The sequence below is a fragment of the Echinops telfairi genome, unplaced genomic scaffold (assembly GCF_000313985.2).
Source record: "Echinops telfairi isolate 266 unplaced genomic scaffold, ASM31398v2 ScPeMD7_7410;HRSCAF=8448, whole genome shotgun sequence".
Classification (NCBI taxonomy): domain Eukaryota; kingdom Metazoa; phylum Chordata; class Mammalia; order Afrosoricida; family Tenrecidae; genus Echinops; species Echinops telfairi.
The window spans coordinates 1,249,697-1,265,115 of record NW_022111310.1 but is presented as its reverse complement, the minus strand read 5'-3'; the positions used below and the strand labels follow the sequence as shown (position 1 = coordinate 1,265,115).

Sequence of the window (15,419 nt, the reverse complement as noted above, 5' to 3'; positions counted from 1 at the left end):
TCGGCCAGCTATGTGGTCTGAACCCTGCGGAGCAACTGGGGTATCATTTCTTTCGATTCGGTCCTACCAGGTTAAGGTAGCCCCACACTGAGGCCCACACACAGTGCGCCCCTGACACAGCGACATCCTCCTCACCAGGCCTTCCAAACAAAGCATAGATGTTCATAGTTCTCTTTATAAACCCTCAACCTTTCGATCTGGCCCAGGGTTCGCACTGGAGAGATCTTTCCAACTTCCCCAGGCCCCACTTTCCCACCTCCCTATCCCTGGGAACCAAACACGATCAACTGAGGACCCCGAGTATTGCCAAAGGAGGGTGAAGAGGCCCCGTCTGGCTGCCGCTCTGTATTTCTGCTGAAGGGTGCGAGCACGCCCCTGACGCTGGTCTCTGACCTCACACCTGCATCAACACATGCTTCTTTCTTCCTTTCCAGAAATCTAAGTAGAAGCCGTGGCCGATGCTCCATGTGGGAAGCAGACAGCTAGGTGATTCTCCTCCGCTTGGCATGGTCCGCAGTCTGGGCTGGTGGCAGGGGGAGGGACAACGTGCCCACTCTGTGATCCTCGTCCCTGTCGGCCGCCACAGACACCCTCCTTTTCGAGACCTTTAGGCGCATGGCTTTCGCGATCTCGATTATCCTAAGGAAGGAAGGCAGGGACAGAGCATGTGGCAGGCTGGGCAGGAGGGAGTGGGACAATCTCCAGAATCCCCAACAGTGGCCACCTGGAGCCAAGCCCTGGGATCCCGTTTCGTTTTCATGTGCTGTCATTAGAAGAAGAATGGTCTCTGAAGCTCCCCACATGGAGAGAAAGCCAGGCTATCTAGATCCTACTACCTTTCTCTGCTTCCCACAGTTACTGTAGAGCCGCGAGGGCGGAGCACCTGTGAGAAGTGTACACTCGCAGGATCTGCTCTCTTCTTTCCACCTCACAGCTTGTGGGACTGCCGTGGTGGACAACTCTTGGCAGACAATCCCGGGGCCTTGCTGTAGTGGACAAGGCAGTTTTCCTGGGCTTTCCTGGCACATCGTCAAGGTCCCTGGACATCAGAGTTCCTAACTCTCCAACAAAGACCAACAGATGCTGGAGTTCAGGGCCCTGGGGAGCTTGAGCCCCCGCTAACAGAGCTAGAGGGGGTCGGAAGTTCATCTGCATCTACTCTCCCAACTGGCAAGGAAATTGAAATGTGGCTTCCTGCCAAATGCCAGCTCTGCCTTGCCTTGACTCACCCTCTGGCAGCCCCTTCCATGTGACTAAAACATGCCTCTTGCTTTTCTGAGATCTACTCACACTTCCACTGCTCTGGGCCACACAGATCACCCCTCCCCAGTGAAGAGCATATGGCAAATGGGGGCTACTTGATCATCAAGAACAGAAAGTGGTGGGGAGACTCGGACTTGAAGTCCAACTATTCCTCTTGGTTACGTGACCATGAGGAAGCCATCTACTTCTCTGCAGCCCTGAGTCCGCAGGTGATTTTCAGGGAAATGAGTGAACGCAGATGTCTGAATTTCATGTGGTGCCTGGTATAGAGGAGGGACTTGGTGATGTCTGGTTGCCAACTCACTTGCTCACTGCAAAGGGGAGAGATTTTTTGATGACAACTTCCTCAAGCCCTCACCCCCACCCCCCACCCCCGGTCCCAAGTCTTTCCCACAGGAAACGTGCCCCGCCCTCGATGGTGCCTCACGCTGTCCAGTGGAACTAGAACTACATTCACAGGAGGCAGCCACACTGCTAAGCATGAACAGAAACCTCCCTGTCCACTCCCCGGCACACTCCTCACTGAGGAGGGGCACCGTCGGGGAGCTCCAGGAAGGCCCTGTGGGGGGGGAGGCTGCTCATGCACTGGCTCACCTTTTCTCACTGAGCTTCAAGTCCCTCTGCAGCGTTGTCAGGTCAATCTGGAAGTCTCTGATGTGCAAGGCGAGAATGATCACATAGGCGGTGATCTTTGCCTTCATTGAATCCGAAATTAAGTTCCGGAGACTGTGGAATTCGTGACGTTAAAAGCGACACAAAATTAAACATTAAGTCAATTTCTCCAAAAGCAAAAATACATAGTTTTCAAGTAATGCACACCATGTCTTTCCATTGTGTGTGTTTGTGTGTGTGCATCCTCTGTCCCCTTAAAGGTGCCCCAGCCTTCTCACAGGCGCCTTGGCAGCTCAGTGGGTTATGGGGCACTGTACTAACTGGCAGGTCAGCGGTGTAAACCCACCAGCCGCTCCACAGAAGAAAGATGAGGTTCACGCCCTCAGGTACCCTATGGGGCAGTTCTACTCTGTCCTGCAGGGTCACCGAGTCAGAATGGTCTGCCCGCCAGTGGGTCTGGCTTTGTTTCTCGGCCTTCCCATACAGCGCCTCACAGCCCCACTGCTTCCTTCCTTCCAAGTCGGACAAGAAGCACGCCTATGCTTTCCCCAGGCAGCTAGCCCTTCCCACAGCAAGGCCCCTGACTGCTCAGAAAGGCTGCTGGGAAAGCAGCCGAGTGTAGGTGCTGACCACGCTCCAGGCGCAAGCGGGAGCAGGCAGCTGGCGGTGAGCACACTGCAGGAGGGTGGTGCACCCCTTGGGATGCTTTCCTCCAAGTCGGCACATCAGCCTGCCTTTCTACAAGGGGGCCCTGCTGGCACTGTGGGATAGGTGGTAGGCTGCTAACTTCAAGGCTGGCAGTTTGAAACCACTAGCCGCTCACAGGAGAAAGATGATGCTTTCTACTCCCGCAAAGAGTTTCAGTCTCAGAAACCCACAGGGGCAGCTCGACCCCGTCCTAGAGGACCACTGTGAGTCGGCACTGACTGGATGGCGGTGCACCTGGTTTGTGGTTTGCCTGTCCACAGAACACGCGTGTGTGGGGCTTTAGCGAGAGTTTCTGAAGGGGAGCACCTGAGATGAACGCAGTCTTTACTGCAGGGCTCTCCCCAGCCTTCAGCGTTCCAAAAGTGGGCCGTGAACTTCTCCAAGTGGGGCAGAGTATCAAGTAGTCTCTATGCTGTTTCAACTGCCAACACTCTTTTGACACCCTCTCTGGGTGCACTTGGAACCAAAACCAAGCCCTCTCCCCATCCCACCCCTTGCCCTCAACCCACTTTCTCCTGCACAGACAGGAACGCAGAAATCGCTTCCCCTGACCTGCCATTGTTGTAAGTCAAGCAGGTAAATTGCTTCAGGAGCTTGGTGTTGATGATGTGCGGAACTCCGGGTCCCAGGGCGCCTGCAACACAGAGCTCAGCTTAAGCTTTCGCTTTCAACAGACCCACGCCAACAGCTGGGCGGCTGACACAACCATGTACTGGGGCGAGAGATGCACAGAACAGCCACTTCCAAAGGACCACGTGCTCTGGTGCACTGCAGCCTGTGGACACGGACACACACGGACACGGACACACACACACACACACACCAGGGACAGGAGTGCAGTTCACCAGGTATGGGGCAAAGGGTGTGTGTGTGGGGGGGGGGGACTCAAATGAGGCCAAGCACACGAAATAAATATGTCATAAAGTGAATACTGAAAACCATGATTCCCAGTCCCAGTCCGAATGGCCCAGCGACATCTGCTCGGTCTCCAGTGCTGGGTGCGGTTAAGCACGTTTGGCCCAAGCTACAAACAGCACTGTTCCCAATGGAAATGGACTGTGCGCTACAGACAATAGTTGGCAGGCACAACCCAAACCTACTTCACAAGGCAGGCCACCTGTTTCTCTACACTGCACTATACACAGAGCACGACTGACCTGGATCCTTTGCTCCGCCGCATGCAGCGGGTAAGGAGCGAATGTTGGCTCTGGTAGGCCCTCCGGCAATCAGGTCACCCAACCTGTCCTGTTTTCCACTGAGAAATGGGACACCCAGTTCGGGGAATGGGCCTGGCCTCTTGCACTTCAGCCACCCTACTCACTGTTAAACATAAAGACTTGGACAGACAAGTCTGTTTTCTTCTCTCCTTACAGCCAATCGAAGGCTTACAAGCAAACAATGCCTTAAAGCAAAGCGTCAATCCTGGGCTTACTTTTCCGCTTAATCACTTTCTGAGCTCGAAATCTGATCAGCGTGTCCAGGAACCAGATGCAGCGGGCCTGGCGGTCTCGGCCTTCCTCGTCTGCAGGCAAGGACTTCAGTGCGTCGATAACAAAGGAGCCATGACTAGAACGGAGGGGGAGGGCGGGCCGTGTCAGGCAAAGACGGATGAACTCAAAAGCTGTGCACTCTCTCCATCAGACTAGAAAGCACCCCTCACAGCTGAGCGGACAGAGCCCTCCCTGCGTGGTTTACTGCAGGCGCGGGCCACAAGGGCGGGAGAGCAGACGCTTTAGGCTTTGTGGGCCACAGACTCAGTCTCAGGTGGGCAACGACTCAGACCACCACGGCTCCTGCACCAACTCACCACCCTTCCGCCCAGCCCCAGGATCCATCCGCCAGAGGCCGGCGCTCTACCCTCAGTGCCAACAGCCTTGGAATCTCGTGCCTGAGGCGAGGCCTTCAAGGACGTGCTGGCTCACTTGTGTTCCTGCACTGACCGTACAGGCCCCACAGCTGACACCCAAGCTCCACTTCCTGGCAGACAGTCCCTACCTCACTCCCCAGGCCCTACACCCGCCCTCAGGGGTTACCTGTTCTCTTCCATCATCTTCAGGATTTCTTCTGATGTGACATTCTTGAACGCTTCAGATGGGCTCTTAAGAGCATCATACTCCACCCGGGACAGAACTAGTCGCAGGTCAGGAACCCAATCCAATCCAACCAAAAAGGAAACATCCTGCTAGCTCGTGCCCCCACCCCCCACAACAGCATCCCCTGTTGCTGTTGTTTTAATAAACATCAACACTGGCTGTTGAGGGTGCCTTGCTTCTGAGCCGGGAAGCCCTCCTCCCCTTACGTTCACAGGTCGGAGAGCTTTCACCTTCATTCCCTCAACTGAGCTTCACAGACCCACTACGGAGGCAACGGGGACAAGCAGCCTCATCTTGTCAGCGGAGAAAGTGCAGCGGTTAAGACACTTGTCCAAGGGCACGGTCGGGAAGTGGCCGAGCTTCAAGCTACGGCATCTGATGCCACAGTCCAGCCCCAGCACCACGTGGGCCTCGGCAGCCCCGAGGCCACCTCTCTCGGGAGCACACCAGTACCTCTCTGTTCAGCCCTCAGTCATCAAGCAAAGTTCTTCTTTCGTCTGCCCGTCCACGCTACCTTTTCCTTACGCAAGAGGAGAGACCAGCATTTTGGATTAAAGGGCATGAAGGCAATGAACAAAGGGTGCAGTCATAGCTGGGGTAGGCAGTTCTGGTCAAGGAATCAGCAACCCTGGTTCTAGTCCGTGGTCTGGAACTAAGCGTACGTCTGGGGCAAGGCAACTCTGTTCATGGAAGGGAAATGCAGTCACTCTCCCAAGATCTACCAATGGCCAATTAGCATATAGAAGATGCTCAAAATCATTAATCATCAGGGTAATGCAAAGTAAACCTGTGAGGTACCACTTTGCACTCCTAGAATGCCTATCATGAAACACACACACACACACACACACACACACACACACACACACACAGTGTTGGTGAAGGTGTGGACCTGGAATCCATCTGGGCTGTTGGGTGAAAATGTAAAGTAACAGCTGCTTTGGTAAACGGTCTGGCAGGTCCTCGAAGGCTAGAGTTACCATACGATATAGGTCCACACATAGATGATTAAGAAATTATATGTGTAACTAACTACCTTACCAAAACGAACATGTGAATGTTCACAGGAGCATTACGCATAACAGCCAGAATGTGTGAGCCGGAACTGCAGTGTGGATAAAGAACTGGTTTCCGAAGGCTGGGAGTGGCCGGAGGGAAGGAGGAGTGACTGCTGTTGGGCACGGGACTCTTCGGGGAGAAGGAAAAGGTTCCCAAACTAGATTCCAGGGACAGTTAGGCAACCTGATGGATATATAAAAATTGTTTGTACACACTTGATGAGTGACTTGTACTGCATGCGAATATTATCTCAATAAACTGCTTCCAAAAACTGCACCAAAGGAAAAAGAGGGAGGGAAACGAGCAGGTGGCTGTGCTGCTGCCGCCTGGAATGGCCTGGGGCCTGGACACTGTGCCTGGGAAACTGCTGTCTTGGGTAAGGGCAGGGACTCCGAGGTAATTCAGTTCAAAACTGTCCCGAGGTGACAGTGAGCTCTGTCATGAAATAAGGACACTGTAGTCTTGTATAACTGTCCCAAAGAATCAGGCAGATTACTATAAGGAGGACGCTGCTGTCCTAAGATCAGTAAGGGAATGAAAAAAGAAGAAAAACAAATAATGACAGAACTAGGCTTCTAAGAAACTCTGCTTTGAGAGCAGATGCAATGGGGTCATGTGTGGCTGTTACCTGCTGAGCAGGTCAACAAGGTAACTGCTGCGAAGGAGCGAACTGCATAGAGTAGCTACAGGGGATGCCTGGACCTCTCTGCCTTCTCTTCCTGATCATAAAGCTAATGCCTGCATCTTCCATCCGAATAGGCTGAGAAGTGACCTCTACTCTCCATAGCTTCCATTTATAAAAGCGCTACACTTTGGACATCAGTGGACTCAAGTCCCATTTTGTATACTCTGGGTGAAGCCCCTCTCCCCTCCAGATCTGAGCAGGGGACATTTGGCATCTTGTGGAGGAATGGGCGCAGGTCGGAACAGACAGTTGGAGAGGAAGCCTTGCTGACCTCCCAGCAACAACCCTGGGGCGACTGCAGAGGTCTGCACGTAGCCTTCCTGTGCTTCCTGGGACCACCAACCCCCTCCGGGCCTGGCTGGGCCATTCACGTACACACATCCCAAGTTGGGACTTGAAGCAGCTGCAAAAAGGATACTATCTTCAAATTTATAGACATCTTCAGGCGCCGCTGCATCAGCGTAACAGGGAGGAAGGTAGACGGAGTCATCTTGCAAGTCATCCTGGGCAGCATCACTGAGGAGAGCTTTTGAACAAGAAGAACGAGTGTCAGGACCCCTGTGGCTTCGGGCTCCCAACACCCTTCTCAAGTTGTGCACTCAGATACAACTGGCCCAGAAACACTGTGGCTGCACCTCTCTCCCAACCTGACTCAACTTCCCCGTCAGGCTCCCACTCAGAAACAACCAGCAGCCAGGCTCGGGCCGGGGCAGTGTGGCGCCCCACTCAAGAACCTGCAGTCAGCTGGGAGAGACCAGCACATTAACAAATATCTGCAGGAATGTGTTCCATTTACTGCGTACGAGGAGGCAAGAAATGAGGGAGACTCAACAGTTAGTTGTTTAGCTTTCGGAGCACACACGAGGGGGCTTCAAAGAGTTCTTTGTCTTCTCATTCCACTTAGTCATGAACTTTTGAAGGCTCCCCCTGTTGTAAGTGGGGGAACACAAGTCAGAAGAGGAAACTATGTGGAGCCACCTTCCCATCCACACAGGCAAGAGTGAGGCCTGCCTTACAGGGACGGGGGCCACAGAACACCGAAAAGTCAAGTCGTGCTGACAGAAAGAAACGATGGGAATCTAGGTAAGTTGTTTTATCTTTAAATGTCCTTTAACAATGAGAGTAAACAAGCTGAAATTTCTATTTAGATAGCAGAGCGTGTCTTTGAATAATAAATGTAGAGACCTACTTCTCTGTTCCTGCTGGGGAAAGAGAATGTGACTCCTTATCAACCCCAACTGGATTCTGAAGGAAACTCACAAAATAATTCTTGAACCCACGTGAGATAGCATGCTGCAATGGACCACACCCACACAGACACCCACACACCTTACTGCCTTGACCCTGATGCGAAGTGACCCTCTAGGATGGATTCCTCACAGCAAAAGACCCAGAGTGGACTCGAGGGCAGTGGGGGTGGACTTTCATATATGTGATTTTTAAATTTTTACATGTACACTTTCTTTTGTGTGTATACTGCTTCTATAATGCTTTTCATAATCGAAACAAAGCAAACTCACTGCCATCAAGTTGATGCTGACTCACAGCGACCATCTCTAGGACATGGGACTGCTCCCGTGGAGTTTCCAATACTCCAAGACTTTACGGCAGTGGAAAGCCCCATCTCTCTCCTGAGGAGTGCCTGATGGGCTTAAATTTCGGACCTTGTGGTCAGCAGTCCAACATGGACCCACTATGCACCATTCACTCCAACTGCTTAGCAATTTGGAACAGAGAAGCCCCCACATTGTCTTCAAAATGAAGTGCTCTCTAGTGGCCCCACCCCAAGCACCACCCCCCATCAGACCTCTCTGACCACAGCCTCCTCGTGACTCAGCAGAGAATGCCGGCCTCAGCCCTCCCCTGTGCCCACACTGAGCCCTGCAGCTGTAACCCTGGCACCAGGAACACAGCGGTGGCCATATCCATTCATGTGCCTTTCTCCTCACTTGTCTGAGCTCCCTGAGGGCAGGGCGGCTCAGTGGTTTCTCAATACTTCCAGAGGCTGCCCAGAGGAGGGCCCCTCACACAGGTAGGCAGGAAGCTAGCCTCTTCTGCCCATATTTCTGAGGAGCGAGCAAAAGAGCTCCTTCCCCGGAAAGCTGTCTTTGCAGGCAGACTCCTAACAAATCCCGGCAGCTTACCAGTCACCCCCTTCGTATCAATGATGTTCTCAGCAGCCTTAGCCACCGCCAGAGTCAAAGACTCATTGCCAACTCTGTTCATTCTCCTGGAATTCAGTGCTCGCTTCTGTTTGGTGGTTCCAAAGGCTTCAATGCAAGAATCCATCTGTCGAGAGACACGCTGTGTTACCAGGGCAGGCCTGGCCCTGCTCTCCCCCAGCTGTGACTCAGGGAGACGCTCTCAAAACGAAGAGACCTGCCAAGAGCTGAGCTGGAACATCTGTGGCACAGCTGAGCAGTCTCCCATCACGCCCTGAGTCACACCGTGCTGCAGGCAGCGCTGGGTTCCACTGCACAACCTGAGGCCATGACCCCAGCCCCGAGAACCCTACAGTTTACTGCGCTTTCCTGGGAACGTTTCCTGGCCAGAATCGGTATGTTCTGAGATTTGGGATAAACCCTAAAACCTGAAAGTGTGATGCCACCCCGGTATCAGCCTGAGAGCTGAGTGCCACTCTCTCGCTCCTTGACACAGAAACCCACGGCCTAGAAGGACTTTGCCTGAGACCACCCAGCTTAGAGCGTGATACTTACCTTTTCTCTGTACGTCTTGGCCTGACTCTGTGATGCCAGTTCCCTCTCAACTGACTCATCTACCGAAACAAAAGTACCAGGTAAGTTAAAGACAGCAAACCCCAAGACCTGCAAACAGTGCTGGTGTTCATATCGATCTGTTAGCAGTCAATATCAGAGAAACGGACTTCTTTCCTGCAGGGCTTCCCAGGGCCTGCGATGGCCCTGGACTGTGACTCCCTGGTATGGAGAATTTGGAGAACAGATTAAGGAGTCACACGAAGGGATCATCTGGCCTGCCATCTTCACTTTATAAATACGGACGAGGCTTCTGATGACATGACTTGCCCCGGGTCAGTCCACCGAGTAGTGGCAGAGGTGTGATAAGAATCAGAGTGCAGCTGGTCTGAAGTAGTGAGATCTCACAACAATTGCTTAGTCAGTTCCACCAGAAAACACTCCTAAAGGCCAACACGCAGTCCTTGAACTAACTACAAGCTTTTCTTATTTGTTGTTGTTGTGCTGTGTTTTGTTTGTCATTGGTTTTTTGTCGTTTTGTTTTCTTTTGTTGCTTGGTTTTGCTCTGTCTTATTTTTGTGCATGTTATTATCTCTGCAGGTCTTTCTAAATAAGATACGCTGGATGAACAACCTGGAGGAAAAAACAATGGGACCGACAGTTCTGGGGGGACATGGGAGAGAGGGAGGTGAGGGGAAAGGTAGTGGTGGTAACAAACCCAGGGACAAAGGAACAAGTGATCCAAATCGGTGGTGAGGAGGGTTTTGGGGCCTGGTAGGGTATGATCAAGGATAATATAACCGAGAGGAATTACTGAAACCCAAATGAAGACTGAGCATGATAGTGGGACAAGAGGAAAGTCAAAGGAAATAGAAGAGCAAGGAGGCAAAGGTCACTTATAGAGATCTAAATACAGGCATGTACATATGTAAATATATTTATATATGAGGATGGGAAATAGATTTATGTGCACATATGTATAGATTTAGTATTAAGGTAGCAGAAGGACATTGGGCCTCCACTCAAGTACTCCCTCAATGCAAGAATACTTTGTTCTATTAAACTGGCATTCCATGATGCTCACCTTCCCGACATGATCGCTGAAGACAAAATGAGTGCATAAGCAAATGTGGTGAAGAAAGCTGATGGAGCCCAGCTATCAAAAGATATAGCGTCTGGGGTCTTAAAGGCTTTAAGATAAACAAACGGCCATCTAGCTCAAAAGCAACAAAGCCCACATGCAAGAAGCACACCAGCCTGTGTGATCACAAGGTGTCGAAGAGATGAGGTATCAGGCATCAAAGAACCAAAAAATCATATCATTGTGAATGATGGGGAGTACAGAGTAGGGACCCAAAGCCCACCTGTAGGTCACTGGGCATCCCCTTACAGAAGGGTCGGGGGGAGGAGACGAGCCAGTCAGGGTGCAGTGCAGCAATGATGAAACATACAACTTTCCTCTAGTTCCTAAATGCTTCCTCCCCACCCACTATCATGATCCCAATTCTACCTTACAAATCTGGCTAGACCAGAGGATGTATATTGGTACAGATAGGAACTGGAAACACAAGGAATCCAGGACGGATGATCCCTTCAGGACCAGTGGTGAGTGGTGATACTGGTGGTGTAGAACGGGGGAACCGATTATAAGGATCTACATATAACCTCCTCTCTGGGGGACAAATTCCTATGCACACTGGACGAGTCAGCTGCTAAGCAGGCCAGGCAGTGGTGGCAAAAACACCCGGCGGACCGGATAAATGTCCTTGGTGGGCCGCATGTGGTCTGCAGGCTGTAGTTTGAAGACCCCTGTGCTAGAGATTCTAAAACCATCTACTCCACCTGGAACAGTAGAGAACAAAGTGCTTACTAAAAGCCAGTTTGGGATCAGACATTCTCTCACACCCTTCTCTCATCGAGGCTCCACTTTTTTATCTCAAGTCTGCAGACCAGGTAGAGACAGGATTCGTGGCTGTCCTGCTGAGAGCACCCCCAAAGCTGCTCACTTGGTGCCGCCCCTACAGGAGGTCCTCAATGAGTTGATGAACCCCACCAACAACAACCTGTGAAACTTCTTCAAAAGTTTTTAAAAACCTGCAGAAAGGCTTCCTTTTAAAAAGCACTAATTGTGCTTTCGAAGGTCCTTGAGAGGATTGACATGGAAGAGCTGAAACAAAATCGGTAGAAACGGCTGAATGTTAAACTGCTCTGGTCTGTAAAGTCGCTCCTACTTCACAAAAGGTTTTTAGAAAGAAAACAAAAACACCCAAGCCAACGTACCTAGAACACCCAGGACCCTGCGAACGATCTTTGTTGAGGATTTGGGGCGGGACCCACCTGAAAACAGGGGCTGCATGTTGAACATCTCAGCATCGTAGACCTCCATTTGGCCAGAGGTCTTGTTCAAAATCCCCACAAAGTGCCTGAATAAAAGAGGAAGAATACCAGCAACAGTGGGTTAGTCCCAAAACAGTATTTTAAAAAACAAAGATGCTTACTACAAACTCCCTTTTTCCTATACTTGTTCTTCTGGTGTTGCCGGTGAAGTGATGGGCTGCCGGTCATGAGGTCAGGCGGTTCAAACCCACCAGCTGCTCCTCAGCAAATGAGGCTGTCTGCTACTGCAAAGATCTCCGGCCTCACAAACCTAGCAACGCTGGGGGGCGCGGGGGAGTGGGTTGCTATGAGTCGGAATCGACTTGGTGGCCATGGGCTTGGTTTTTGGGAACCTCTCTATGAGCCCTGGTGGCTCCTAAAAAGTTGTGAAGCGCTCAGCTGCAACCAAAAGGGTGGCAGATTGAACCTACTAGTTGCTCCTTGAAAGATGGGGGTGTCTGCTTCAGTAGATGGGCAGCCTTGGGACCCCGATAGGGTCACTCTACACTATCAGTACACTATCACCGTGGGGGGGTCACTAACACAGTGGGCTGGGTTTCTGGACCTGCCTTTCTGCCCCGCACACCTGAAGACTGCATCTCTGCCCCATCGTGACGGTCTCTGGCAGCAGCAAGGTCCGGCGTGGGGTGGGAAGGGGCAGCATATGCTATGGCTTTGTGGTTAAACAGTAGAAAAAAGCCATCCTGTGATTCCTGCAGTCCACACCATGTGGACGCACTGTTGAGTGGGAGACCCTTGTGAGGTTTAAGAATCTAAAACTATGCACATATAAACTTTGAGGGTAAGCTGGAGTTCAGGGAGAAGACCAGCCTGAGTCAGACGAACTGCGAGGGGCTGCGGGGTCACCACTCTGAAGCAGATGTGTGTGAGGTAAGTTGCCTTCATCAGAAGTTGGGGGGCCTGGTTTGTGGGTGCCAGCACAGGGACTCCCTCTACATCCTACCAGCTCCTGAGGATTACATGACTTATTTAGGCTGGAGCCTCTTCACTGCACAGAGATTGAGAACAGGGTGTGGGGTGGGGGGTGGGGGTGGGGCTGGAAAGCCTGAGCTCCCATGGTCATGGTCAGCCCAGAGCCGTCAGCACCCACAAGCCCTTTCCCGGTGGTGAGTTCCAAGGCATCCTTCGGGCAAGCTCTGATCTCTTAACCACACATTCCAAATGCACAGACAGCTGCCTCTTGGATCAAGGTCATCGGTATACAGAACACGACAGATTAACGGGAAGTTTAAGGATGTCAACAAATACAAGTTATCCTTACTTTTCAGAAATATCTACAGGCTGGCAGGAGCACCCCGATTTGGCAAACTTCCCAAGATCCCTTTCATGGTCCCTATGATAAAGACCGAGGCCTATGGATAGTGCCAGCGGTGCCCGTCTCTGCCCACCCCATTACCCTGCAAGGTGCCCCACCCACATCGGTACCTGCACAAGGTGTTGCACTTCAGGGCTCCGGTGCCAAAATTGTTGCCCACATAGGAAAGCCTGTCTGTGTCAGCTACCTACACGGTAGAAGGGAGAAAGCTCTGTTCACAACCCAGGTTCAAGGTACTAAGTATCTCGTCTCCTTTTCCGGCATGTGAAAAGCATTAGACTACAGAACCACCGTGGAAGTGAACCAAGCGCCACTGGACTTGACCCAGCCCACTCTAAGTGGATCTGGGGTTCCCCTGGCAGGAAAGCAACAGAACGTTTGCAAAGGAAGCCCCAGAAACGGCTGGACTCTTAACTAGTATTGAAGATGAACGGGGGAGCTGCACCACAGACCCTGGAGTTAAGACCCTGGGCTCCCCAACACATGTCTGAAGGGGCTTGGAAAAGTACATAGAAAATGTTTGTTTGCTTTTTCACAAATGCTCTGGAGGAAAGTCTGTGGAAAAGGCGATAATGGGGCTCTTCCACAAGTGTTTTGAAGCCCTCTCCATACGGAGGCACACAACGATGTGATTCTGCAGGCAACCTCCTTGGCCAAACTCCTTGGCCCATTTTGGTCACTTCTCTGTGCCTCCTCTCAGGTCCAGGGGAATGATGAATTCACTCGCCAATCAGCAAGCATTTGTCCTTGCTATCCTCTTCACCTGGAACTCCAAACCTCACCTGCAAGCCTCCCCTCTCCCGTCCTTCAGGGCCCACCTCCAATGGGCCCCCCTCCAAGAAGGCATTCTGGCTAGTAGAGTGTTCTCCCCTACCTGAGCTCACTCTGCCCTGAGCCTTGTCCATCTGTAAGAGGGTCTCTCACCTGCCCCTGAAGCAGCGGCTCTCTACTCACGATAATTTTGTCCACACCCACCTCCGGGCATGTGGCAATGTTTGAGGTTTTGGGTCGTCACAACTGGGGTTGGGAGGGCAAATGCTACCAGCCTCGAGTGGGTAGAGACCAGGGATGCTGCTAATCCTGCCATGCCCACATCAAAGGAATATCTATCAGGCCCAACATGTCAACAGCGCTGAGATGAGGAGTGCTCCCTCTGAGTATGAGCCCCTCAGAGTGCGCCAGTCTGACTGTCAGTGTCCCCAGGGCCACAGTGGGTGCTCAATTAAATGCTTGTGGATTGAACCAACGAATGAACAAGCAGTCATCCCTCTCCCCAAAGTACTAACCACTCAGATGGCTGAGCCTGGCCCCACACCAGCTGGAAGGTGATGTTGGATGAGTTCTTCAAAGGCCCATTTGCTGCCGCCTCCCCCCACTCCTTTCCTCCTCTCACGTCCTCCACAGCCACCCACACCCGAGGGGGCTCCGGAGGTCTAGCTAGTGGAGAAAATTGGCAAGGGCAGACTCACCACGATGCGCTGACTGCGCTTCCTGGGGTTGGTGGATTCGGTGCTCTTGTACAAGGTAAAGCGCATGTTGCCTGGATTCTGCAGCTTCCCGTTGGAGAACTGGACTGTGGGGTTGCAGCCGAGGATGTCAGGGGAACAGAAGAGGCCACGTGTATGTGGAGAAAAAATGCGTTGTTGTTGGGAGGGACATCAGGAGAGGGGAGGACAAAGGAGCCCAAGTCCTGCTCTAAGGGACCAAAGAAGGTCCTGCCCTGGGGAGCAGGGATGGGCAGGTTAAGGGAAGCCCTGGGGAGGCGCTGAGACGGGAGGGAATGACTGGGGGGACAGAAGTGACAGGAGGCCAGGACCCAATGTAGAAAGACAAAGGGGTCCACTACCCAGGGGAGAAAGAGGAAGGGGATGGATGGGAGGCGTGGTGGATCAGGGGGCAGTCCTTGGGAGGGAGTGCCTGAGTTGCTCTCCACCAGCTGGGAGACAGTGAGAAAAATGGTGTTGGATGACAGAGATGCTCAAGTAGTAGACTACGGGATCCTGGCCGGGGAGCGGGAGACGGAAGGGTGTTTGGGAACTCCATTCCAGCACTTTCCAAGGGCTCCCATTCCCGCGCGTGAACACCCAGCCCCCGAGGACCAAGCTCCGGTCTTTACCCAGTACAGCTCTCGGGCTCTCCTCGGGCTCTCCACAGTACAGCCACCTCGCACTTGGCAACGCCTCCGCCGCCATCGCGGCCCTGTCTAGCCACCAAAACCGGGAGCTGAGACAGCCTTGACCACCACCTGCGAGCACTGACACGCGGGAGGGGAAAACAGAGCAGCGCACCGGAAGAGGAGGGGCTTCCCGAGGCACCGCCCCGCGCGCGGAGCCGCGCTTCCTCCGCATCCGGACGCTCCCGCTGAGCGCGGAGCCGCGCCGCCACGCCCACCCCGCGCGTCGCCACGCCCCTCGCGTGAGAGGCGTGGTCTTCCTCCGAAAGAATGTGGCTAACTTCGCTGGTTTCAGGGGATCAAGGCTTACGCCCCTGAAAGTTCTGCAGCTGCAGGCTACGCTTCGTGTTGGATTATCAACTACTCAGCACCGTCTGTCTAGAATATAATCTCTCTCTCC

At 52.6% G+C, this 15,419-nt stretch overlaps 1 protein-coding gene across 1 annotated transcript; it reads right to left on the bottom strand.

Moving 5' to 3' along the window:
• Nucleotides 1-155: 155 nt before the first annotated feature.
• POLR1E (RNA polymerase I subunit E) lies at nucleotides 156-15,104 on the bottom strand. The gene is made up of 12 exons (XM_004711004.2): nucleotides 14,963-15,104; nucleotides 14,316-14,419; nucleotides 12,957-13,033; nucleotides 11,472-11,557; nucleotides 9,138-9,196; nucleotides 8,565-8,709; nucleotides 6,839-6,946; nucleotides 4,617-4,713; nucleotides 4,016-4,149; nucleotides 3,136-3,217; nucleotides 1,858-1,989; nucleotides 156-639 (listed from the first exon to the last, which is right to left on the bottom strand). Exons 1-12 carry the CDS (start codon nucleotides 15,036-15,038, stop codon nucleotides 483-485), a joined length of 1,257 nt encoding a protein of 418 aa, XP_004711061.1. The 5' UTR covers nucleotides 15,039-15,104; the 3' UTR covers nucleotides 156-482.
• Between the last annotated feature and the right edge of the window lie 315 nt (nucleotides 15,105-15,419).

Excerpts from the sequence above, each read along its gene's own strand:
- POLR1E (XM_004711004.2), bottom strand. The coding sequence starts at position 15,038 with ATGGCGGCGGAGGCGTTGCCAAGTGCGAGGTGGCTGTACTGTGGAGAG. Across the intron at positions 14,420-14,962 it reads GAGCCCGAGAGCTGTACTGG|TCCAGTTCTCCAACGGGAAG; the intron begins GTAAAGACCGGA and ends GCAACCCCACAG. Across the intron at positions 4,714-6,838 it reads TGTCTATAAATTTGAAGATA|TTCTGTCCCGGGTGGAGTAT; the intron begins GTATCCTTTTTG and ends ACCTGCGACTAG.